At 45.2% G+C, this 25,403-nt stretch overlaps 1 protein-coding gene across 1 annotated transcript in view; it reads left to right on the forward strand.

Annotated features, from left to right (window-relative positions):
• Positions 1-25,403, forward strand: part of Cap2 (cyclase associated actin cytoskeleton regulatory protein 2) — a 129,117-nt gene that overhangs the window by 29,980 nt on the left and 73,734 nt on the right. The window contains exon 4 of the mRNA XM_076859239.1: positions 21,878-21,955. Within this exon, the coding sequence (XP_076715354.1) occupies positions 21,878-21,955 (78 nt within the window). The remainder of the gene's footprint in view (positions 1-21,877; positions 21,956-25,403) is intronic.

The following is a 25,403-nucleotide window of genomic DNA, read 5'->3' on the forward strand; positions in this document are numbered from 1 at the left end:
AGCACCACATACAAACAAAGATGTTGTGTCCGACGAGAACTAAAAAATAAATATTAAAAATTCTCTCTCTCTCTCTCTCTCTCTCTCTCTCAAAAAAATAGTTATTTTCATTGTAAAAAAGAAAAAGTAGGATTTGCACACTTCAAATTGTGAACAGTTTCTTGAAGTTCTTTTTAGAACAAAGTGAGTTGTGAACTCCACCTTGGTTCATTCCATTTTTCCTTCTCCCCCCCATCAGCCTGTAAACAGCATGCCCCCAGTGAAAGAATATGGACTATGTAATGCATAAAGAAGTTTATGTTTTTAACTGGTTTGTGAAAAACAGAAGAAAGGAGGGAAGACAGGCGAGAAGGAAGGAAGGAGAAAGAGAAAGAGGGGGAGACACACGGTCACCCACAAGTTGAGGCCACAGCTCCACCACACAAAGAAAAGCCCAGGCGGCGACCGCCCATCTGCCTATTGCTTTCATACTTTGAACAAGTCGTTTATTTTTTTCTCTCTTGCAGGACCATGTGTCACAGGCATTAAGCCTGCAGCTGCCGCCTCTCACATAAGCCAGAAGTGGGGGCTGAACTTTGTTTCAGGAACACACCTGTTGCCCAGGAAAAAAAAAAAAAACCCTCACATACCTGATTGTACTGTATGGAAATCTGAGAATGACACAAATGTGCATCATCTTAAATAAATCCTGTCCCTGGGCTTAGAAGCTATTCCACAGACACGAATAATGAATGAGGGCCGCCAGGCTATGATTTAACGTCTGTCTCCATGTGTTGGCTCCTGGTCTGGCTTCATTTACCCAACACTCAATAGTCCATTGACAAGGGACCACAAGAAAGGGGGAGCTAATAGCTACAATTAGGAAGCTCCACTAACCGGAGGACAGAGCAGGTTTAGAAAAGATTAGATCTTGTGAAGCTTTCTTGTATGCAGCACACACCAAAGGGCTTATTTCAGTTACTCCTCAACCCGGCAACACCCACGCAGCTTACACTTCTTTTAAGAAAGAATAAACAATGCATAATTTTGTAATAGATGTTTATGGTAAATACAGTCCTCAATATTAAAAAGAAAAGTTCTCTAGAAATGGGAGCACATAATACCAAGTGCTTGGCTGGGCCCTGTTTATCCACAAATGGACTGATACGATTTTTGTTTTTTTTTTAACAAAGCTATTCTACTGTTATTTCCGGTATATGAAACAATCTCAGTTCTGTTTCTGAGTGGTTTGACAATTGTGAAGCAGCTGCAGATCATAGCTCTTCCTAACCTTCCTTTTGGAAGGTTCATGGACTTTTACATTTGGAATGTTTCTAGGGTTCGGAATGTTTATTTCCTGTTCTTGATTACAATGGATTTTTAAAAAATTCTTATTGTTTCATGAAACGAGAGAACCGCAGTTTGAACAAAAGGGCAATAAAATGCAACTAAGCAGAGCACACGTTTAGCATATGAGTAAATGACACACCGTGTGATATGATGTGCCTTAAAGGATGAATCTTCTCAGGTGGTTTCCAGCCACCCTTCTGATGGCTCATAGTGACCCTGGATGTGCCTGGTCTGTACCATCTATTTAAATCATCTACAAAGCGTTTGGTTCTTTTATGCTGCACTGGTTGGGTAATGAATTCGAGGAATGGCAGAGGGAGCCCTGTGTGTCCCTCTGACCAGTACTGGTGGGTCCAGGTCCGATTGTCCAGCTGGCCTGACTCCTACATCAAGAGCAAGATCATAACCAAGTCCCTTCATCTGCTGCTTAGTGAGAAGGACGGTGGCACTGGCAAGAGCCTCTGGCTCTCACTGCCTTAGCCCTTTGTGACGGTCCAAGTTTTCAGGGAAGGAAGCCCTTGGAAATGGTCCATTTGTCAAGCACTCCCTCCCTCCCCCGCTCGGCCCCCTCCACCTGCCCACCCACCCGCCCGCCTGCCTTCTTGCCCACATTCCTTCCTCCCTTCCTCCCCACTTCATCCTTCCCTTCCTTTCCCTGGTCGCTCTGTCTTTCTGTCTCCTACAAAGAAGGAAGCTGGGAACTGGACTGGTTAGGTGATGGCGGCGACGGGTTGAGAGTGGCAGAGCCAGGGATCTGGTCTCCAGAGTTTCCATCCATAACGTTGGCACTGCCAACCTTGACCCGCTGGGCAGCTGTGTCTCCCACCCCCTGTGTGGGTAACTGGATCCCTCGTGGGCATGAGCTGGCCCTGGCCTGCCTCCCTCTCCACCCACTCTTTCTGTGCTGTGAGGAAGGAGGAGCAGGGCTGGGGACAGGTGGAAGCCAACCTACCCAGCGACTGGGGCACGTCTTCGGCATGGTGCTGGGTGAGGGCAGGGAGAACCCTGACCTCTAAGACAGAGTCCCTTGCACCTGACCTCAGCCTGGCCATTACTCACAGTGTTGTGGGCACTAAATCTGCAGAATTCAGAAAGGTCATGGAGAGGTGGACCTGGGTCATCGTTTCTTCCCAAGAACAGGAAAGACTGAGCACTGAACACATCCTTTGCTACCAAATGTGTTCTGACGCCCAGCCCACGTCCTGCTAAGCTGTTGTCCTCAGCTGAGCGTCGCTGTGGTGAGCTTGTCATTTAAGGAAGCCTGGCTTTAGGGTATATCATCCCACCTCCCATGGGGTGTTCTAATTAGAGCTTAGGGGACTGGCTGATAAGGAACTGGACTTGGGGTCAGAGTGTCTCTGAAGGACCACCAGGCATCACTGACCAGGGGGTCGCCCAGTTTACTCTACCGGAAGTTAAAGCCAGCACCAAATACTTGCTGAAGTAATGAATTAGGTTCCTAAGGTTGAGATGATACCTGTTTTTTTCTTTGCTTTTTGAATTTAATTTAGTTTATTTATGTATTTATTTATTTTTTGGATAAACACTATGTTTGCCGGGTTAAAGAATTTCAGCCGGGAGAAGCTGTGTTGAGAAGTTTACCAGCTTACTTGTTCCTCCCATTTCCCCTGCTGTGGTGTGTGTCCCCACAAGTTCACTTGTTGGAACCCTAATTCCTTAAGGCAGCCGTGTGGGGAGGTGGGGCTAGGGGAAGGTCTGGGACCAGGGCAGAGCCCTCATGAATGGGCTCAGGCCATCTCCCCGGAGGGAGTCCTTGCTCTCTCAGGAGTAGATCACCTACCGCTGCGGTGGCTGGTTATGAACTAGGCTGCCTGTCGGGTCCTCCTCTTCTTCAGGAACCCACTTGCCCTTCCACTTTCTGCCATGAGCTGAACCATGCTTTAGACTTCCCAGCCTCCAAGCAGGAAGTAACCATCTGCCTTTATAAATTACCCAGTCTCAGGTATGCTGTTACAGAAACAGAAAACGAACTAAAACGTCCCCTGCCCCAGAAGGTGACAAGTTTTCGTGTTTCTTATGTAACCTTTCAGCGTTGATCTTTGAAATAACATGTTTTCTTATTTGTCCCTATGTCACTAAAAGGTCACCTCATTATCGATACAGCTTTACACTCTGTTTTCTTCACTTAATGTAGAGATCTGTTCTGTCAGTACACGTGGAGCTTCCTTGTTCGTTACAGCTTTGTAACAGCCCTCTGTGTGGACACGGGTATAGTTTATTTGACCGTCGGACCCCCTGTTGCCGAACATGGAGTAGTTTCTAATCTCTTACTTGCCGTTCCACTTTCTGCCTTGAGCTGAACCAGCAGATGGTTCCTTCCTGCCCGGAGGCTGGGAAGTCCGTCTTTTCACCTTGTATGCCCAGGATTTCCTGTCTGTCCAAGTTGGCTGAAGATAGGTTCCCCAGAGTGGAATTGCTGGGTCCCAGAGTTTTAGGTGCCATGGATCCAACCAGGGGACTGTAAGGAGAGTTTAATGAAGGGACTGTTGACATACAGCACCCAGAATGTGCTACAGGAACCAGGGTTTGCCAGGTCCAGGGGAGGGAGTGGGACTCACAGCCTTCAGTACAGGCACAGCCAAGCCATGGAAGCCAGCAGGGAAGAGTCGGGGATGGAGCCCCTCTCCCCTCCTACCTGCGTGCCCACTTGTTGCCAGGCCTTCCACCATCCAAAGCCAGTCAGCAGCCAGGAGCTGGGTGGTCACCCTGGAGCGAAGAGCAGGGTGCGGGAGGATCCAGAGGGATCTGGGATGCCCGTCGGAGATGTCAGCTTCCTGGGCAAAGGGGAGGGCACTTTGCTTGAGATCTGCTTGAATCGCCATCCCTGGGAGGTGTTGCAGCCTCTTGGCTCAGCAGGGATGAGCAGATCTGTTTCCCCACGTTCCCTACAGAGGACGATGCCTGCCGGTGATTTCCCAGTCTAGGCGCAAGAAGGAACTCCCGTGAGGTTTTAATCTTGGCTTCTCTGACGACGAGTAAGGTTGGGCATCCTTTCCTATGTTTGAGGGCCGCTTGTGTTTCTTTAGCTGTGAGTGGTCTAGTCCAATCTTTTGCCCATAGATAGGAGTCCCAAAAGAAAGGCTGTTGGTTTGTCATTTCTAGAGATCTCTGTGTCTTTGGGAGAGTGACCTTCTGTCTGTGGTGAAAAGTGCAGATACCTTTCCCCCACTTTATTATTGTCTTTTGACATGTCTTCGAGCTATTTTTTGACCATGCAAAAGATTTTTTTTTAATGTCGCAGCATTTATTATGAAGGGATCATTTTTTTTTTCTTTTGTGACTTCTGGATTTTGAGCTGTCACTTAAAAGCCTCTTTCGTCTGACATTGGTGTGGCTTCATTGTTCGCAAGTAAATTGGATCCACACTTAAGTTCATCCTGGCTAATGCCAGGTACGGATCCAAAGGCTCTTCTCCAGTGGCTCCCCACCTCCCGCCGCCATCTTGTTCATGGGCCCTGCTGACTGAAGTGTGCCTTCCCATGCGCCCAGCACCCGAGTGCCTTTGGGTCTACTTCTGTGCTCTTCATTCCTCCCGCCGTGCCCTGTGTCTCTTCACGTCTCAGGACCACACTGATCACTGAGGACTCAGAGCACATTGGCATGTTGTGGGGTTCTTCCCCTCGGGGCCCTATCTGTCCAGTTTTGCTGCCTGTTCCTGCCCATTTGTCTTTCATGAAAAACCAATGTGTCCATTCCCAGAAGAAAAATGTTGATGTTTTCATTGGGCTCAAAGTGAATGTGTAAATGAGGATTCCAACTTTGCCTCTGTGGGATGTTGACTGTCCAGGATCAGGTCATCTTTCCGTAGTTCTCATCACTTCTGTGTCCTTCAGAGAGCTCTCAAGTTTTTCTTGTAGAGCTTTGTACAGTTCTCGGGCTTATTTTGGAGGGGATGGTGTTACTGCTGGTAAACGGACCAACTTTATCTGCGTAGTTCCTAACTGGCCCTTCATACACAGGCAGGCTACTGACTTCTCTGCTCATTCTGCACCTTGTTTCCTTTAGTTCTTTCCTTTGCTGGTGGTTTATAGTAGCTTTTCATTTAATGATCCAGGATTTTCTAGGTGTGTAATTATTTGCAAATAATAATTGATGCACCTCTTCCTTTCTAGTTGTTAGACCTTCCATGTCTTTTCTTTTCTAGGACCTTTAAGACAGTGTTAATAAAATATTGATAATGGCTTGTCTTTCAATAGTAATGCTAATCCATCAAGGATGATGCTTATTTGGTACTGAATTATTTGGTATATGTGTACACATGTGTGTGTGTGTGTGTGTAATCATTTTTAATGTCCAATTATGGGTCTTCTTTTTTAAAGCAAGAAAATTGTTGGATTTTGTCGAGGGTTTTTTTTTTTTTAGAATCTGTGGAGATAAGCATGTGACTTTTCTCCTTACGATCTTTACTATGATTAATTATATTAATATAGCCCCTAGTGTTGAATCATTCTTGTATATCAGGAAACTGATTATATTGAATTGACCACTCTAAACTTTATTCTACATTTCTTTCAGAATGTTCAAAATTTTTCAAATGAGATAAAGGGAAATTTGGAGTTTTCTTAGTCATATGAAAATAATTTGTTCAAGAAAGATGAATTCTTTGAAAAATCCTTATGTACTTTTAAGATTTATTATTGCTCTATTGTTAAATACCAAAGGCATTTTAAATAGCTTTGTGTGCTTAAGATCCTTTATGTACCGTGCATTCTTAGGTAAGGCCTCCTGTCCAAATAAAAACAAAATTTCTATCATAGACTGATAGCTAAATGGAAGATGACAGATTTGAAGTCTGTAACTGTTAAGAAAAAAACATTCAAGACTGGGGTTGTGGCTCAGCAGTAGAGCACTCACCTAGCACGTGCAAGGCCCTGGGTTCCTGAGCACCATGTAAAAATAAATAAATAAAGGTATTGTGTCCAACTACAAGTTAAAAAATAAATATATTTTTTAAAAGTTCAAATTAACTTTAAAATAGCAATTACAGCCAGGTGTGGTGGTGCATGCCTATAATCCCAGCAGCTCTGGAGGGTGAGGCAGGAAGATGGCCCGTTCAAAGCCAGCCTCAGCAAAGCGCTACGCAACTCAGCGAGACCCTATCTCTAAATAAGATACAAAAAAGAGCTGAGGATGTGGCTCAGTGGTTAAGCATATCTGGGTTCAATCCCCATTACCAAAAAAAAAAAAAAAATTGCAATTACATTCTTTTCTATTATGGACGTTATCTAAAATTTTCAAATTTGAAATTTAAGAAATAAACAGCACAACAGTGTGCCGGACATGGAAAGGAATCCTGCTTTTTTCACTTCCTCACATAACCCGTTACTGCTTATACTAGCAAGTCAAGCAGGAAGAGGAAGGACCTCAGAATGAAACCAGCTTTTACTGGCCTGTTGTCAGTAACAAATTCTTTAGGGGCAGTTGACTTCTTTGGTTGAGTAAGTGGAATGAGGCCGAATCCTCACCAGGTGGCTGACTCTGAAAGACATTCCTGTTCTCCTGGAGTTGAGGCCATGAATGGAACACGGGGTGCAGGAAACCTGCTTCCAGGTTGGCCGTGAGCTGCTGCAGAGCTATGGCTGAGGTTCTGCCTCCTGTGCACCTTCGGATCTCCAGGGCTGGTGTTGGCCACGGAAAACCCGTGGAGTGACAGCCCTGGTTCAGCCTTTCTGCTCTGTGTCCACTGGCGTAGGTGAGATAGAACTGCCAGCGCCCGGTGCACACTCCGAGCATGCCCACCTGGTTGGGTGTCAACGCATCCCACTTAGTACCACTTCACCTTCCTGGGGAAGAAATCAGATGTCTGAGTCGCAGGTGAGCGGCATTGCTCTGTGGAAAAGCCTGGCGTGTTCCTCCTACAGTTCAGTCCGTGTCAGAAGCTCCTACAGGAAACCAGCAATTTTTCTTCTTGAGAATACCCTTCGTTGGATCGTTTCCCACGTCAGAAATCAACCCTGACAGCTGCTGCTGCAAAACACGGGTCCTTTCCCTTGCCTGTTTCCTTGCTTTTTTCTCTTATCCCAGCTTTACTTCTTTCTAAAGTGATGTCGATGATTGCAGTGGATGTTGTTCTATCTGGATTTCAGGATCATTAATTGCTTGCCTGGAGGCTACTTTAGCATTAATACTTTGTCCAAAGTAGTGACCTCTTAACATTCTGATTTCATTTAGATCATCTCATTATCTACCCACCCACACACCTGTCCTCACAAAACATGCACACCACAACACACACACACACACACACACACACACACACACACACACACACCAGTCACCTAAGAGTTCCTCATAATATTATGTTAGTACCCATCAATGTTATGTGTACTCTGGCCCACAAAGCACTCTGATTCTGGGTATAGGTATTTGCATATTTGTTACTGGGCACACAGAAAGAGCAAAATATGCTTTCCAGCCTCGATCATATTTTTTCCCTTACCAGTTGTATCTCAATTGTGGTTTAACGCCGTTCACTTTAAGACACCACGATTTGAGCTGAGCGCCAGTGGCGCATGCCTAGAATCCCAGCGACTTGGATCATGGTTTGAGCCCAGACTCAGCGATTTAGAGAGACCCTCAGCAATTTATCGAGACTCTGTCTCAAAATTTAAAAATAAAATAAATAAAATAAAAAGGACCAGGGATGTAGCTCAGTGGTAAAGTGCCCCTGAGTTCAATCTCCCAGAAACAAAGCAAAACAAAAATTGACTTTTTTAAAAACATGACAGTATGTGTATGTGTAGGCGCACACACACACACACACACACACACACACACACACGAGACACATTACAAGGAGACACATTATAAGGCAAGACTTTTAAAATATAAAATGTTTGGTGATATAAGAACACAGTATTCAATGAACTAATAATTTATCACTCAGATGTTGCTGTACAAATCCTTTTCCTTCCAGAAAGCCCCTTTTAAAAGAATTATTTTAAATAATAAGGGACTCGGAATGTGTGGCTTTCAACTGCTTTGGTTAAAACAGATTGTTATCTGGGTAAGACAGTTCAGGTAGGGTGCCATAGCTTTAGGCCCACCTGAGTTGGCTTGTGGTTTGTTCCGAGATTCTCCACGCCTACTGCTTTCCTCCAGCCCTCCTGGTGTCTAACACTGTGCCCAGGGTGAATAGTTAACAAATGTTTGCTACATAAATGAATGCAAGTGAATATTAGATAAATGAATCAAATTATTAATGTATAATTGAATCCATGGATGGATGACAATTCAAATCAAGCAAATCTGAACTGGCAGTTGAAAATAAAATCAAATCATCAAAGCTAGTTTTTAAGTCATGAATTAACAAGTGAGATAGTGAGGAACATGGGGTGTTGGATTTCTGTGTCTCTAGATTTTCGTTTCACACACACACACGCGCGCGCACACACACACACACACACACACACCTCACAGATGCACACTTTTTGAATTTATCGAAGGCCTGACACTTTGTCTGGTCCCTCCCTCTCTTCATTCTCATTCCTGTTTTGTAGCGGGGGAAAGTGAGCCATTGAAAACTAGGGCTCTCTGGCGGCTTATGAAAGCAAGACAAGAATTCCTATGTAGCAAGTGCATGTGCCAATGTATATCAACCTGCAGTCGCTGCCTGTGGAAATCCGTGAGCTCTATCTGAGAGGAGATATTTTTGTGAACCTTACCATAAGTATTTTAAGCTGAAGGTCAGAGATAAGAAAGAATAGAGTTTTGTTTGTTTGGGTTTGGCAGGTTGCTTTCCCCTCTCTGTTTCCCAATGCTAGAGATCAGGCAAGAAATACCACCGAAAGGGTAAGCTGGGAGATGGAATTTTTGGCTGAGACTTAACAGCCTCTTTCCAATAATCAAACTTCCCTGGTTTTGCTGCATTTGTATAATTGTAAACAACCCAGCTGGAAAGTAAAAAATCCAGTAGATTTTATCCAAATATATCCAATATATCCAAATACAGACAATCCTCAACTTTAAATGACACCTCCTGCCTCGCTTCAAGTTCATTGTCAGGTAGTTGCAGAAACTTACCCAAGACCTGAGGTAAGCCAGGGATGATTCGCTACACAGTGAGCAACTACTGTGTCGTAGCGTTCAGGTAGGTGGCTGCGGTGCAGAAACTACCAAGTACAGAGAGGGGGAGGAAGACTGCAAAGATTTTTATAGCAATCCAACAGGGGAACTTCAAATCTCCAAAAGCTACTCATTGAAGAAAACCAGGACTTATACTTTGATTTTTGAAAACAATGATAATTTTTAAAACATCTGAAATTTTTTAAAATTTCATTTTCTCTAATGTCTTTTTATTTATTTTATAAAAGTATCAGCCATGAAAAAGAAAAAGCGGTGATGTTCACTGCAAAATGCTGGGGGAAAAATTCTCCCACCAAGCTTTTAGTTAAATGAAATAGGGAAACAATAACATTAAATGAGAAAGAGTGGTTTATTAAGATCGCTGATACCTGGGGGCATGTGAGTTTAATTAGGGAGACGGGAAACCGGGAGGGATTCCTATGCAGGTTCTGCAGACTCTAAGTTGCAGCTGAGCCTGGGTTCTTTCTACTTTGCTCCCAAACAGGATTTTCCTTCTCCTTTTTATGAGTGTTATAGTTACACTCCTTTGATGCTTAGTTAGCAACCATTGTGAAGGGTAACCTCGGAATTCACAAGTGGGGCAAGAAAGATGGGAAAAGGGGATAACTGAACAGGAAATGAAAGAAGAGAGGGTATGGAGGTGAAATGTGCACTTAAGAAGGATTTGCCTTGTTAAAAATAAAGTCTGGAAGGATCCCTGACGGTGGTCATCCTTGGGGGTGGGGTGACTACAGGCCTTTGCTTCCTAAATGTCCTTGTCCTTAGAACTTTTACGAAGAGCAGGTGTTGGCTGTTACCATCAGAAGAGGGGGACAGAAGATTTAGGGCTAGAAGAAAAAAAATCTTGGAATCAAGGTGTGGCCTGAAAGGGAGTTCACTGAGCAACAAAAGACAAAGAGACATCGTGGGCACCAGGAAATGTCACCTATCCTGCACAGCTTTGTGACAGGGCACCCTGGCCTGGGAATCCAAAGGGCACGGGCCACCAGAGTTTACCAAGGACCGTTCGTGGTCGAGGGTTCGTCGTGAGAGCCAGTCTAGATGGGTTGGTTCTGGGTAGACAGGGTTGGTGAATGAAGGATCTCGTTCTTAGCCAAATTTCACAGCCCCTACAGATTAACTGGGTCTCCCTGCCTCGTGCCCGATTTGCATATTGGTCAGAAGGGCGGCTGTAAAGAAGAGGAGAGAGAACTTGTGTTCGTTGAGGACCCGCAGTGTGTCAGGCCCAGTGCAGGGCTCCTGACAAGGGCTATTTCCTGTGATGGTTAAGAGAACCGTATCAGGAAGGGAGCATTCCAGATGAGGAGACCAAGCCTCAGGGAGACTGGGGAACTTGCTGTAGCCATGTACCTTCAGGCCTCTCTGAACCTAAAGCTCATGATGTCGCTTCTTCTACACCACACTGCTTTCCAGAAATTTCCCCTATTCATTATTAAGCAGTAGTTACTGAGTTTCTTTTGTAATTCATACTTTTATATGTGGGTAGCCACTACTTAGTTCTCTGGGACACAACTTTTCATATACATGCATGAAAAGTTGAATGAGGAATATGGCTTACATACCAGGTACGGTGGCATATGTCTGTTGTCCCAGTGACTCAGGAGGCTGAGGCAGGAGGATTGCAAGTTTGAGGCCAGCCTTAGTGAAACCCTGTCTCAAAATAAAAAATAAAAAGGGTTGTGGACGTAGCTCAGTGGTAGAGCGCCCTTGGGTTAAATCTCTTGTACCAGAAAACAAACAAACGTGTGTGTGTGTGTGTGTGTGTGTGTGTGTGTGTAAATGAAAGACTAGAGCTTGCCTTCTAGTACATTCTAGAATCAGGAGTGCTTTGTTATCTGATTGTTCTGAGTGGTCTTAAGGCAGCCTGGTGGCTTTCACGTGTGTAGGCCCAAGAGTCATCTACCGCAAGGACATTGCCGGCTTCCTACATCCAAAGATTTCACCAAAACATGTTGATCAAGTATTTTAGATTCCTTAAGTGTTAGAAAAAACAAATTAGAGAATTTGGAGAGGAGCCAATCTGCCAAGTATTTTGTAGCTGCACAATGATTGAATTTGAAAATGAAGTTAATTTAGGAGAACGGTTTTGTTCAGAATACAGACTTGTAGCAATATTCATGCCTGTCAGAAAAGCAAATGGATTTGAACATACAATGGTGTTTTCTTTCTTTTCCTATTCCCATGCCTGGAGAAATGCTGTTTTTAACTCTTTCAAATCTTTGAATTTTTTTCACATCAATTGGAATAATCAATTACTTAGAAGAGCTCCACGTTAGGCTTTTTAAGTGAGTGGTTGGCTTATGTTATAGGCTCCACAGATTTTTCTGCACATACTGCTTTTGTAATCTGCTTATTTAATTTAGGCCATATGTTCTGGGCCTGTCTCCAGGTCAGGCAGTGGAGGCCTGCATTATCATTTGTAATGACTGCATAGTATTTTGTTGCATGGTTACGCCATAATTGACAGTCACAAATTGTATGTAGGTACAATAATGTCCTGATGAGAATGCAGAACACAGCCCAGAGGGAACCGCTAGCCTCCTCTGGTCCACTCTCTGGTCATCTGGTATTACTTATAATCATTTTAGAAATTTGTGACATTTGATTTGCTTGGATTTTTCCCCCCTACCCTATTGTTCATCAAATCGCCGTGACTATCCCTGTGCTAACACTAGGTTATGATTATGCAATTATTTTCTCAAGGAAAGTCCCTACAGTTACAGTGTTGGGCCAATGGCTCCTACTTACTGCCACATCATCCTCACCCCCACAGACACACGGAGTTGCGCTGACTCATGGTGTCACAGTGACTGCGAGTGCTTTAGGCTGTTGGGTGATAATGAGGCATTCGGAAAACGAAAGTTTTAGGGAAACAATGCGTGATTTTTTTGAATACCCATTACTATTCATGACATAGAATGTTTTAAAATACTGGATGAGAGGGAAAATAAAAACAACTCATACAAATCATCCTTTTGGCCAAAGAAAACCATTTCCATGTATCCAGAGATTTGTTTCCGGAGCCTCCTTGGGGTTAGAGAGGACCCGTGTGCCGTGGGGTCGGTGGCTGCTGAGGTCATCTTAACGGAGACCAGCTCTGGGGCTGAGAGTCCTAACAGAAGATTCCAGGGGCGAACGTGGAGGAGACAGGCCGGAGCTGCGCCTTCGCGTCAGAACTGTGTGGGGTGGCTGATGTAAACACTTTTGTGAGCTGGAAGTTGCTATGGCAACAGTCCTATTAATGAAGAATGAGCCTCGTTTATTATCAGTGCCTGAATGATTCCTTTTTTTAATAAGTGTACCTCGTGGTCGAACATTGACATTCTCCATCTACCTACTCCTCTATCCTTCCCAGACTGCAAAACTGTTTAGCCCTGTTCATTAAACAGGCCTCCTTCCTCTGCCAATGAGAGTAGAATTGAAGGTAAAAAAAAAAAAAAATCGGTAAACTTTAAGGGCAGTAAAAACATTAATTTATAACAATTACCTAATATAAGATTATTGCCCTTTTTGATATATGCTTTGGCTAAGGCAGAACCTGAAATTGACTGTGACTTGGTTGGTATTTGAGCAGGCCCGAGTCTTTAAATTAGCTTGTCTTTATGATTTAATGGATCCTTGCCAACATATTTTTTAAGTAAGTGGAGTGTGACATTACAGCTTCCTTCCCCTAGTCAGCCTGTAAATTTAGCTTCCATTTTATGTGCATATGCTGGAAACTTCTAGAAGGCAGCCACGGAGGGTTGGATGTTTGCTGAAATCCCTGTTGTCCTAAGAGCCCAGAGCCCGGGAAGAGACGAGGGTTGGAAATGACAAAGCACCAAGCCTATGTTCCCTGGGTTCTAGAGGGGGTCTTCTCTGGATTCCCCTTGCACTCTCTTTTTTATAAGAAGGCTTCCTTATAAACTGGGACGTTTTCCTGCACAGCCATGGGCTGGTGGTACCAGAGCCTGTTCTCTTCTGGACAGACATCGGTGGTGTGTCCTCTGAACGAGCCCTCACCACTTGTTACTACACGGACTGATTATCCTCTGTGGTCACATCTCGTCCCACTGATTCATACCTGATCTAGCATATAGGCTCACAGTAGGTACACAGAATATACTTTTTGTGTGTGTGTGGTGGGGCTGGGGAATAGATCCCAGGAAAGCACTCTACCAACTGAGCTACATCCCCAGCCCCAGAATATACTTTTGATTATAAAATTAAATAGTAAGTTTCTGTCTTTCTTGGTAAAAATTTTTTAAAAAATCTTTTCTGATGTAGGAAAATTTTGGCAATTGATGTATAGAAAAGAGAACAAAAACCACTCATACCCACAACCCAGAGATAACCTCCATGGGAATCGCTGTGTATTTATTTCATAAGGACATTTTTCAAAATCTTAATCACCGCCCATTGTACAACCCTGTTTCTTCCTGAGATGGAATCATACTGTAATCTGTGCTGACCCTATGTATAGGCACAGGTGACATATGCCAAGCACTGGCAGGTACAGGGAGTCCAGGGTGGTGTATGAGGATGCAAAGCTTGGCCCTCTCTGGTCCCGCTGTGGCAAGTTTTAGCACAAGCAGGTGTACACGATGGTGACAATTCTGACATGTTTCTTTCTGCCCTTTCCTCCTGGCACTGGAAAGGGAGAGAGTGGTTCCCCAAACTTACCACGCAGAGATAGGCAGACGTCCCTGGGAACCAAAGAAGTCACAGTTGGAGAGACGTGTGCCCTTGCCTGGTTCCTTCTTGGCTGTGACAGCATGCAGGGGCAGGTGGGGGGGGTGTCGGGTTGGTCTCCTCCCATCTCTATAAGCATCAGCAAGCACCGCAGAATAAATGTGATAGAAATAACAAGAGGCACATGCAATAAAAATCTCACATAGTGAAGGTGAAAACGTCTTTAGAGAATTTTGCTTTTTGTTAATAGTCCAAGTGAAAACAGAATGCTCATTGCAGAGTTGCTCGGTGACCCCCAGTCGCCACCTGTGTGGTATGCACAACACCTCTCCCTCCAGAGAGCCCCCGCCTCAATGTTTTGTCCCCAAGAGGATGAGGTCAGGGTGGAAGTTCAACAATGTTGCTTGAAAATTAAAACTGAATATGATTTTTCTCATTAAAAATAAATGGGGAGGGGGAGCAGATATTTTAACTCTCAGGCCTGGTGGCCGAAGTTGGAAGGACACAGGGAGGGGGATTCTAGTTTTCCCATCTGCTGCTCTGGCGATTCTGCCCCTGATCTTCTAGTCATGCATGCACCTGCTCAGCAGTTCCAAAGCCCCTGTGACGCATGCTGGCCATGGGGAGGGTGGGGACAGGTTGGAAGGAGATGGGACTTTGAAGTAGACACTTGGGAGGTTGATAGAGGGAGCAGACCAGGACAGAATCATGCAGGGCAGACGGCCCCATTAGTGGCTTGGGAGGGCCTCTCTCTTCAGGGTGCGATGTGTGGTGTGAGGGACTGCGGCCTCCCCTCCATTGTTGATCAGAGCATGACAGGCCTCTGGGGAAAACAGTCGCCTATGGGATGCATTTTGATCCAGTTTCCGACTGTAGCCGCACCCAGTTGGTTGTTCTTTGGGCACTCGGCATCCACCTCAGCTTCTGGCTTAATTTTCTGTCAGATGGCCTGACCCCTGCAAGCAGAAGCCTTGCTGAACAGTCGACAAGTGTCAGTATCTACTGTATGCAAAGCTTCATGCTATCTCGGCAGAGGAGATAAGAGAAAGGGCAGGAAACCTTTGACTCTTAGGGACTTCTAACTTCCTGAAGAAGCAGGGAGGATGTTTTCCACAAAGCTCACCCCCCCCACCCCACCCCCCCGCCAGGGGTGAACCACCGGATTGAGGGAAGGACATAGCCTCGCATCAGCAGACCTGAGTCTCATCCTTCCTGTCTCCAACCCTGGGGAATCGGCTACCCCTTTCTTAGTCTTGATTTTGTTTTCTTAAGAAGAAATAGAGCTCCCCGGCAGAGGCTCTGATGCATATGTGCATTTCTTGTCCCCCGGGATCTTTCAGGAAGAGCCATGGGATACTTGGGAGGCCACCCCACTGGAGCACTTACAGAGAAGCGGCCACCGTGATGCCATCGATGAGCGTGTAATTGTGCAGGACTCAGGAGGCTGGGCCCAGTTCTGGGCTTTGTCAAACCCTTTATAAGAAATGAGAGCCCTGGGGGATTGCGCTGAGTTCCCAGGGTGAGCGGGGAGGACTGAGGCGTCCTCTCAGTGGCCTGCAGCACCTGCCTCTAGACACATCAGCACATTTCCCCCCAGGGCTCTGGTTCTTTCCTGACCCACTTCCTTTGTCCTCTCCCTTTACCATGCGGGCCCTGCACAGGCAAAGTACTCACGCGGCTGTTTGATTAATATTCTGGGGGATGGTGCTAGTCCCGCGACTGACTCCGTTCAGGCCACTTGTCAGTGGTCACAGCTACGGGTCAGTCTTGCTGGAACTTTTCCAAGCACCGTTGGCCTGGTGCAGTCACCTCCATCCCTGAAGATCTGGATTGTTGTCACTCATTTTTGCCAAACCAACCTGTTTTGTGTGCTTGGGGTCTTGCTAGGGAGGAATCGGGGGTTGGCAGTTCTTGCCTCTGCTCTGCCGCTCACTGGCTAAGTGACCTTGGGCAAAGAACTTTTTTTTTCAAGAACTTCATCCCTTTGCTTAAAAAGAAAAAAGCCAGGGTTGAATGAAAGTCGCTTCTCTGGCTGGTCTGGGTTCAAGGTTCCAAGTGGACCCCTGAGAGCGGCTTTCTAACTCGGCTCCTGATGGAAATGAGACAATCAACCGACAACGTACAGGAGAGAAGGAAGCCAGTGGTTTTCCACGTTGGTGTCCAGACATGAAGCATGCTGACTCGGCCACCCAAGTCCACCGGATGGCTGTCTGTTTCAGCCCACCGAGAACTGCCGGCGTAAGCCTTCCTAGGGGTTCCTGACATACCAAGTCAGATGTTTGTCATGACCAGCTTTATGGGGTTGGTGCTCATGTTCACAACTACAAAATTAGGCATCTGCCATCTTGTTTTGAGCAAAACCATGAAGTGGGTGACAGTAGTCTTCGGCATCCTTTCACCTCATTTTTTTTGGCTCATTTTCTTCTCTGGCTTTCTTCTGAGCTCCCTCTTTACTTCTTCGTTGGTCAAAATTCCAGGGACTTCCTAAGGCTAGGGCAGAGACCCCTAAGAAACACATCTGAAGACACAGCATCTCTAACTATGCAGTGTGAGGTGCTGGGGGCCACCTGGGGAGCGCGGTGGGGGGCCTTGAGAGTGGCTGCCCGGGACCTGCAGGTTGCACTGAGAGACCCTCAGGTTCTCAGGAAGAGGCCGATGCACTTCTAGAACCAGACGCAGGTGCCTCTGGCACTGGCACCTGGCGGGGTGCTCTTCCATCTTCCGCATCTTCCCGTGCCCCTCCCCCAGGGGTGCCGTTTATTTTGTCGCCCATGTTTGCAGCCTGTGGCTTTTCCAATGAAACACTGCAAACGAAGCTTTGATGAGGATGGAGAGGTCCGTTGGGCTTCCCCAGTGGAAGGCGCCGGCTCTCACTCCCAAGAGGGTCACGTAAAACAAGTCGTGGTCAGCTGGTGTCGGCTTGCTTCCCCAAGGCTTGCTTTAAGCCATTCCTGAGGTTCATTTTCCTGCTCCAGGACCACAGAACGACAGGTGTCCCCGAACCTGCCTGAGAACCAGAGTGCTAACGGAGGAGTTCACACGAATGCACAGAATGGGCCTTTACCAAACGGTCCCTGTCCTCTGCGCACCCACGAGTCAGCGGCTGATAGATGCGCATGTTCCCCCACAGAGGTCACCGGGGCCCTCAGAGCCCTGCACGTGTGATGGACAAACTCAGCAGAAACCCTCGGTAAATCTGCCGTTCCTGAAAACCCCTGTGTGTGGCTTTTTCTTTCACACTGTTTCGCATTGCCTGAGTGAGCCAGATTCTCCCTTTGCAGTCACCAGACTCAGCAGGTTCAGTGAAGTTTCTCCTCAATAGGAGGCTGTCTGGTGGGGACCACTCATGGAACTTTCCAGAAGGTAGAAGCAAGTGGCTCAGAATATCTCAATGTGGGAATGAAAGTCCTTTGACGGGTGGACTGATGAGTTTCAAAATGAGTGGGGGTTTAGTTGGCTAAGGGGACCCAGAGTTCCAGGGACCTGGAAGAAGGCACAGGCTAATCCTCAGAAAGGTCTCGTCTACAGGGACCAAAGGAAAGGGATTTGAAGCAGATCTCCAGATACCCTGCAGTTCTCCACCCCAACCTCCACCCCCATTGTTCAGTGAAAGGCCATTTGGAGGAAGAGACTAATTAATGAAATTGCCCATCTTCACTAATTGGCCTTGCCAGAAAATTGGTCTATTAGCAACAGGCTGGATGTCGTTACTAGGGAAAATGAAAAAAACGCTAACGACAGTGTGCATCTTGGGATAACCACGAAAATGTCGTTACCGCCACCTCTGAGCTACAGTTTTAACTATAGAAGTCGGGCCATCCCGAATCACCGTTCCCATGGCAACCATAATTCAGGCGAAGCTGCAAGGCTTGTGGTGGATGTGGAGGGTGCCCAAGTGGCATCGACGCCGGGAGAGTGCTGTTATTTTATTTACAGCCGTGCTGCGGGAAGTTTTATCTTATGGTCTTTGGAAATATGGTCTTTAGAGACCAACAAAAGTCCTTCTGAATCACCGAAAAATATACGTATCGAGAGGTAGAAATACGAGCCGCTCAGAGCTTCACATTTACAAGGTCAAAATGCAACAGAAATTGGAAAATTCTGATCTTCCCTAAGCAATATCTGAAATCTGAGATTTTTGAGCAATACAGTCCCAGCAATCAGACAACCAGGACAAAGAGGACGGAAGATGGCATCCTTCAAAAATGGCTTTGAGAAAAGTATGTGCCCATTTAAACATTCACAAGACTTCATCATGCCGACGATGACGTCAACTTGTGGTTTTAAGGATAAATGGTCCACAAATCTTCGTTTGATTTCAAACATTTTCTTCGTGGAGGAAAAATAAAATCCTTAGATGAGAAGTAATGAGGAAGTTAGAATCAAAATTAAGGCGTTCATTGCAGCAAACGTTTTGGAAAAATGTGTTAGGTGTCAGAACATGGTAAATGGAAGGATAAAAACTGGTCATTTCCCATTTGGTTGGCATTCTGTGCCCTTCCATCCCAGAAAATCGTCTGATATTGACACTGGGGTTAACCCGACCCATCCAAGCTGTCTATTTTTAAAAATAGTATTAAGCTGGTACTCACCTATGATCTGTCATAGAGTCATGTCATTTCCGAGAGTTAGAATCTGACCCCAAACAGATAAGAAGCTAACAAGGAAGAGATTAAGAAGACATCAATAAGCAAAAAAGGAATAAAAACTCATGGCCAAATCAGACTGAATCACTCTTTAGGGAAAGAACTTTTCCTTCCCACAAATGAAGGGCAGGGGATGCAGGGGTGGGGATAAAACAAACAAACAAACAAAGAAAACTCCCTTTTATCACCAAATCAAAAAAAGCCATAATCTAAAGCAAGACATGTCAGTACCTGGTGGCTGAGTAGTTTGGGTTCCTAACTCTGCTCCTTCCCAGCCCTTAAAGACTTACCTTAGAGGAAGTAAAATCAGGAAAGGAGAATGGAAAGCAAGAAAAGAGCCACGGGGTGCTTCTCCCTGTAGATGGGAGGCTTCGTGTCCAGGTTGTAAATTGGAAACAAGGCCCAGAACCCGAGGGGACTACTCCTTGAGAATGGCAAACATTGCAATCTGGTAGAGTTAGCAGCACCCAAAACTAAAGCCTGGATATCCCCTCCACTGAGCCCTTCCTCTCCCTACACCCTGTTCCTTTAGGCCCTAGAAGAAGAGAGAGCACAAAGCATTTCACCCTCAAGTTGTTGCTTGAGAGGAAAGACACTAGCTTCACTATGGAATCCAGAGATTCAAGGAATCACTTGTGATTTTACAGAAAATTTTAAGTATCTGGACAGGGAGGGTCAAGTATGAACAAGATAAAAAGAACCAGGAGGGCAGCTACAAAAAGTTTACCAGAATAGAACATGAGGTGCAAAGTAAAGAGATGTGGGCTGACCCTTTGTGTTAGTCAGCTTTCCATTACTCTAACCAAATACCAGAGGGAATCAAATTAAAAAGAGGAAAGGTTATTTTGTCTCACAGTTTCAGGGGGCTCAATCCACACTCATTTGGGCCTGTGGTAAGACCTTACATCATGGGGGGAGTGCATGGCAGAGGAAGCTCTCACCTTGCAGCCAGAATGAAAGGGAGAAAAGCTAGACCAGGACTCCATGATCACCTTCAAGGACATTTCCGCCACTAACCTAAAGACCTCCCTCTAACCCCCACCTCTCAAAGGTTCCTCTGCCTCCCGGTAGCGCCAGGTTGGGAACCAACCCCTCAACACATGGCCCCTGGGGCACAGTCCAGATCCCAATGCTAATAACCTTGAAGAAAATAAACTTAAGTAACAGAAACAGAATCCTCAATAAGAAGAGAATTTGCACTCTTTGAACTTTGACAAAGTGTAAAAGTAATTTTAAGAAAGCTTAAAGACAAGGTGAGAGAATGATAGTAAATGAAAAGCGGAAAGTCTAGTCAAATCAACAGCTCAGAATGATGGTGGCGCACCAGGCAGGAGGATCATGGGTTCAAAGCCAGCCTCAGCAAAAGTGAGGCACTAAGCAACTCAGGGAGACCCTGTCTCTAAATAAAATACAAAACAGGGCTGAGGATGGGGCTCAGTGGTCAAGTGCCTCTGAATTCAATCCCCAGTACTTCACCTTCCCACAAAAATAACTCAGAACTTCATTAAAATACAAACGATTAATTAGACACATGAACATGTGAGACCTGTTAAAATGTTTACAAAAAGTAGAAAAAAATATTCATCTGATTACAATGAGCACAGATTTCAGACAAATAAGTTTAAGACAGACTGTAAACACTATGGAGATAAATATTCCAATCTGATAATATAATTTTTTTTTAACCTTAGAATGATCACTTAGGACATAATAACTATTATAGTGCAGTAATTTTTCAGTTTAACAGTTACTTTTCTTTTCATATCTACTATTCAATTAAAATTAAAATATATGCTTTTAATTAAAAAAAACAGTGGTAGGTATGGTCTCATTTTGTAAGTTTCTCTGCATTTCTTTCTTTCTTTCTTTCTTTTTTTTTTTTTTTTTTTGTTTTGTTTTGTTTTGGTTGTTGGTGGTGGGGATCAAACCCAGGGCCTGTGCATGCAAGGCCAGCACTCCACACTGAGCTGCATCTCCAGCCCTCTCTGCATAAATTCTGTAGGAAGTTATGTTTAGCTAATACTGATAATGATTATTTCTAGGTTATCAGACATTTTTTAAAAAACTTTTATCTTTGAAACATTCTGCATTTCTAATGATTATTTCAAATCATTATGCTATGTCTTACCAAAAAAAAAAAAAAAAAACGAATTGTCTAAAAAATTAAGTAGTAAACTTAAAAAGATCAATTCTGGGTGATAAGGTATTTGACATGATTTTTTTTTTCTGGTACACTTAACTGAACTAATTACTTAAGTATGAGTAGAGAGTGAAAGAAGGAAGGTGTTCCCACCTGCACGCATCCTTTTGTGAACCTGCGGTCCTGGCACCCCCTGGCCAAGGCCCAGAGTGGCATTGGAAACTCTTTTCCAGACCTTAAGGAGGATCCCAGAAGCCATGCCTCTTGGTGAGCCTATCTTTGTGGGGTGGCTTATGGGATGATTCTTTGTCTACTAGAAAGGGTCTAACAGATTTTGGGCACCAGGAAGGAGGACAGGAGAGAGAGACACTCTGTGAAAACAAGAGCCTGTTGGGGCTTGAACTTTTAAGCACGTGGTGAGATAGAATTCACATACCCTAACATCCGCCCTTTCAAAGCCTATGATTCCGCAGTTTTTAGCAAATTCACCAAGTTGTGAAACCATCACCGCTGTCTAATCCGTCCCTCCCAACAGGAACCCCTGCCCATCAGCAGTTCACCCTCCCCGCAGCCTCTGGCAACCACTGATCCCCTTTCTATCTCTGCAGATTTGCTGATTCTGAACATTTTGTATAAATGGGGTCATACGAATGTGCTCTTTTGTGAGTGGCTTCCGTCGCTCAGCATAATGTTTTCAAGACTCATCTATGTTGTAGCATGTGACAGGACTCGATTTCTTCTTTTGAGGCTGAATAATACACCATTGTGTAGATACGTCACATGTTATTTATCCATTTATCTGCTAATGGACATTAGCAGGTTTTTTCATTTTTTGGCTCTAGGACCATTCATCGATGAGTCACTGTGGGAAGATATGGTTACATCCTTCTTAGGTTTGTTCCTTGGGGTGGAGTTACTGGTCCTGGGATAACCGTTGGTATAGGGACCCAAACACTGAAGCTGCCATCTTCCTCTTTATTTTCAGGCAGAAATGGTGCACGGTGCCTTCCAGGCCCAGCGGGCGTTCCTTCTGATGGCCTCGCAGTACCAACAACCCCAGGAGGTAAGAAGAGTCCTGAGAGTCGGGCTGCCCCAGGAGTGGCAGAGTAAGACATGGGGCAGGGAACCAGCAGGTCCATTTCCTGCGAAGGATATCCAAAATGAGACTCCTAGCACTTTCAGGTTCCGCCTCTGATCCAATCGTGGTGTGGAACATTTCTTCTGTCTTTATATAATCTTAGGAGGCGAGTTTTTAAGACTATATATGCCAGGCTAGGTCTGTGGCTCAGTGGCAGAGCACTTGCCCAGCACATGTGAGGCACTGGGTTCAATTCTCAGCATCACATAAAACTAAATGAATAAAATAAGGGTCCATCAACAACTAAAAAATTTAAAAAAAAAAGAATATATATGCCAGTTACAAAAAGAAAGCATTATGTGTGTCTTCTTACTACTGATATTGTGTCATTATGGCTAAATCCATAGCCCAACAATGGACATCACTAAGCCAAAAGGTCACCTGCAACCTGTTCTTTTTACAGGCCTGCCAACGTTTTTATGCCTGAGGAAATGTTCACCCCTAACTTTTACTGCTGATTTTGTGCTGTTTTGTTGTCAAAGACTGTTCACCTCCACGATCAGCCATAAGCTCTTCGTATGGATTTGATTAGCTCCTGGGTCGTAAGCAGCAGAGCCAGGCGGAGTCAGAGCTTCTCAGGCATCTTCCGTTTCTGGGGGACCTCGGGAGCATTCTTGCAGTTTCTGATTCGTCGGGTCTGGAATGTGGCCCGAGAGGTTCTTGTTAATCAGCTCCTAAGTGATTCCCAAACTGCTGATCTTCTTTCTCATTCAGTAAGATCCTCTCCAATTTGGGCGTTTTAAGAGTGAGGACGAGCAGCTTGAGCATCACTTAGGAGCTTATTAAAAAGCAAAAACACCAAAATTGGAGAGAACTCTTAGGAATCTGTAAGTACGCAGGCCTAGCCCACCTCTCCTTTCTCTGCCACGAGGAATGCAGATTAACATTTCTTAAACATATTTAGAGATGTTAGAGGGTTTGATGCTAATTGCAACAACATTGTCGATGTCATCATTTTAATGACCTTTAACGTATGGTACATTGACATGTAGGGCCCAGAGCAAAATCTAATATATGTAGGAGTAAATGTGATAAGAGAGGTGGGTGTGGTGGTGCACACCTCTAACCCTAGCTACTCAGGAGGCTGAGATCACAAGTTCAAGGCCAGCCTTGGCGATTTAGTGAGTCCCTTTCCCAAAAATTTTTTAAAAAGGGCTGGGGAGGAAGCTCAATGGTAGAGTGCCCCTGGGCTCCATCCCCAGTACTGAGGGGGAAAAAAATGGTAAGAGTAAAGTGGTGGTTGGTATGGGTCCTTCCCATTTCCCAGACCACCATAAAATTGTTCATTCTCTAAAGCCAGGCCCCACCCACAAGCCCAAACCACTGACATCATATCGTGCAGATGTCCACATTCCCTTTACCACACATTCATCATGTTTCCATCATGCCGATAGGGTAATGAATGAAATTACTCATTAAAAATCTGATCTACTGCCAGCATATTTTGTGAGATAAGAAATACAAATTGCTCTTTTGACAAAATATTATGCATCTAAAAAGTTGATCAAAATGATATAAATAAAAAGGATAAATTGATCCTATATGATGACACAGTAGCTTAAATGTAATAGCTTACTTTGAATTGAAAAACACCTCCTGAAAATTAAAAGAGTTCAGCTGAGAATGAGGGAATACGGAACCTTGGCCTTCAGGGGCCAACACTCAGCTCCGGAAAGGAACAACCCCTGAGACCCCGTGCCCTCCCTGGAACAGCCATTGCCAGCCTTGCCTGTGCTGTGGGATCACCTAGAAAGTTCCATTCTGTTCTATTTTCAATGCCAATGCCCCGAGCTAGTCATGGTGGTGCACACCGCTAATCCCAGCAATTCAGGAGGTCGAAGCAGGAGGATTGCAAGTTCACGGCCAGCTTTAGCAACTTAGGAAGGTCCTAAGCAACTGAGCAAGATCCTGTCTCTAAATGAAAAATAAAAAGGGCTGGGATTGTGGCTTAAAAGAAAAGCACCTCTGGCTTCAATCCCCAGGACCCAAAACATAAAAATATAAAAATAAATAAAGACCGATGCTACCCTGAGTCATTCTGACATAACTTGTCTGAAGAGTGACCTTGACCTGACTTTCTTTGCTGGTGCTGGACTCAGTCCCTTGGCCACAGCTCCAAAGGTAATTCTAACTGCAAATAGTGCTGTTGTCTCCCAAGTGAAGATGTGTCACTTCCCTCCATGTGAGAGGGGGCGTGAGCACACTGCCAGGCGGTGGGTCTGCAGAGATGCAAAGATTCCATTTTCCACGGTAGAAGCATTTGCCTGCGTGGCCTTCTCTGTCCCTGCTTTGCAAAAGAAAAATGCAACTAGGAAATTATGGTGTAGTACCTTCTGGGTTCCGCCTCAGCCTGCCCTCTGATTAAGGGAGAAGAGGTGGTTTCAGTTGTGTCTCAGGTGGACGAACTGTGACTTTTCCTCCCTGGTGATCCTGGCAGTCCCTTCTCTAAGCCTCTCCATTGGCCTTACGGGCCTCATGTAAGAGTCACTAAACACTGATGAGGACTTGAGCTAGTGTGGGGTGAGCTGGTGCACTGGATCTGTGGGACCCCACGGGAGCCATGGTCAGGGCACCTGTGTGGCTTGGCACATGGCTGCGCAGAGTTGGGTCATTGCTCTGCTGCATTTTTGATAGAAGGGGGCAAGCATGCACAGAACTGTCCCCAGAGGCACTTACGCAGCGCTCTCAGTGTACTAAGGCCCAGCAGGAACAGGGAGGCAAAGGCACAGCAGTTTTTTGGTGCCCGCCTCCATTTCTGACCCTGCCATCTACTTCTCTTTCTCCTTCACCCAGAGTACTGGCCTGCAGCTTGCACCTGGGAGAAAATCAAGTTAGAGAGGTCACCACCAAGGGTGAAGACCATCCGTGGCCAGCTTTGGTCTTCCCCCCTATCATCCTAGAGGATACATCATAAAGAGCATTATCATAAAGCCCAGGGTATTTTCTCATGGGAGCAATATTGTATCAGTCCATGTTATTGTTTTTTTCTTCTTTCAGGAGGGAAAGGATTAACTGCTATAATTTTAACTCCCACTGACATCCAGTAGTGCGTGAGAATTTTTTTGGTGTGCGTGAGAATCCCCTGGATGGTTAAGTCACAGAATACTGGGCCCCACTTACAGAGTTTCCAATTCAGTAGGTCTTGGTTGAGCCCCGGGTGTCTGCAGTTCTAAGGAGTCTCCAGGTGATGGAGATGCTGTTGGTCCAGGGACCACACTTTGAGAGGCTGCTGTGTGCCGATCGCCCTCCCCGTTAAACCTTCAGCTCAAATGTATTTCAGAAGCTTCAGAATTTACCTTCTAACTGTTTCTAGACCACTGCTTCTCAAACTTCACTGTTCACCTGGAGATTTTGTTCAAGTAGAGGAACTGGC

Source organism: Callospermophilus lateralis, chromosome 6, assembly GCF_048772815.1.
Source record: "Callospermophilus lateralis isolate mCalLat2 chromosome 6, mCalLat2.hap1, whole genome shotgun sequence".
In the NCBI taxonomy this organism is placed as follows: Eukaryota; Metazoa; Chordata; class Mammalia; order Rodentia; family Sciuridae; genus Callospermophilus; species Callospermophilus lateralis.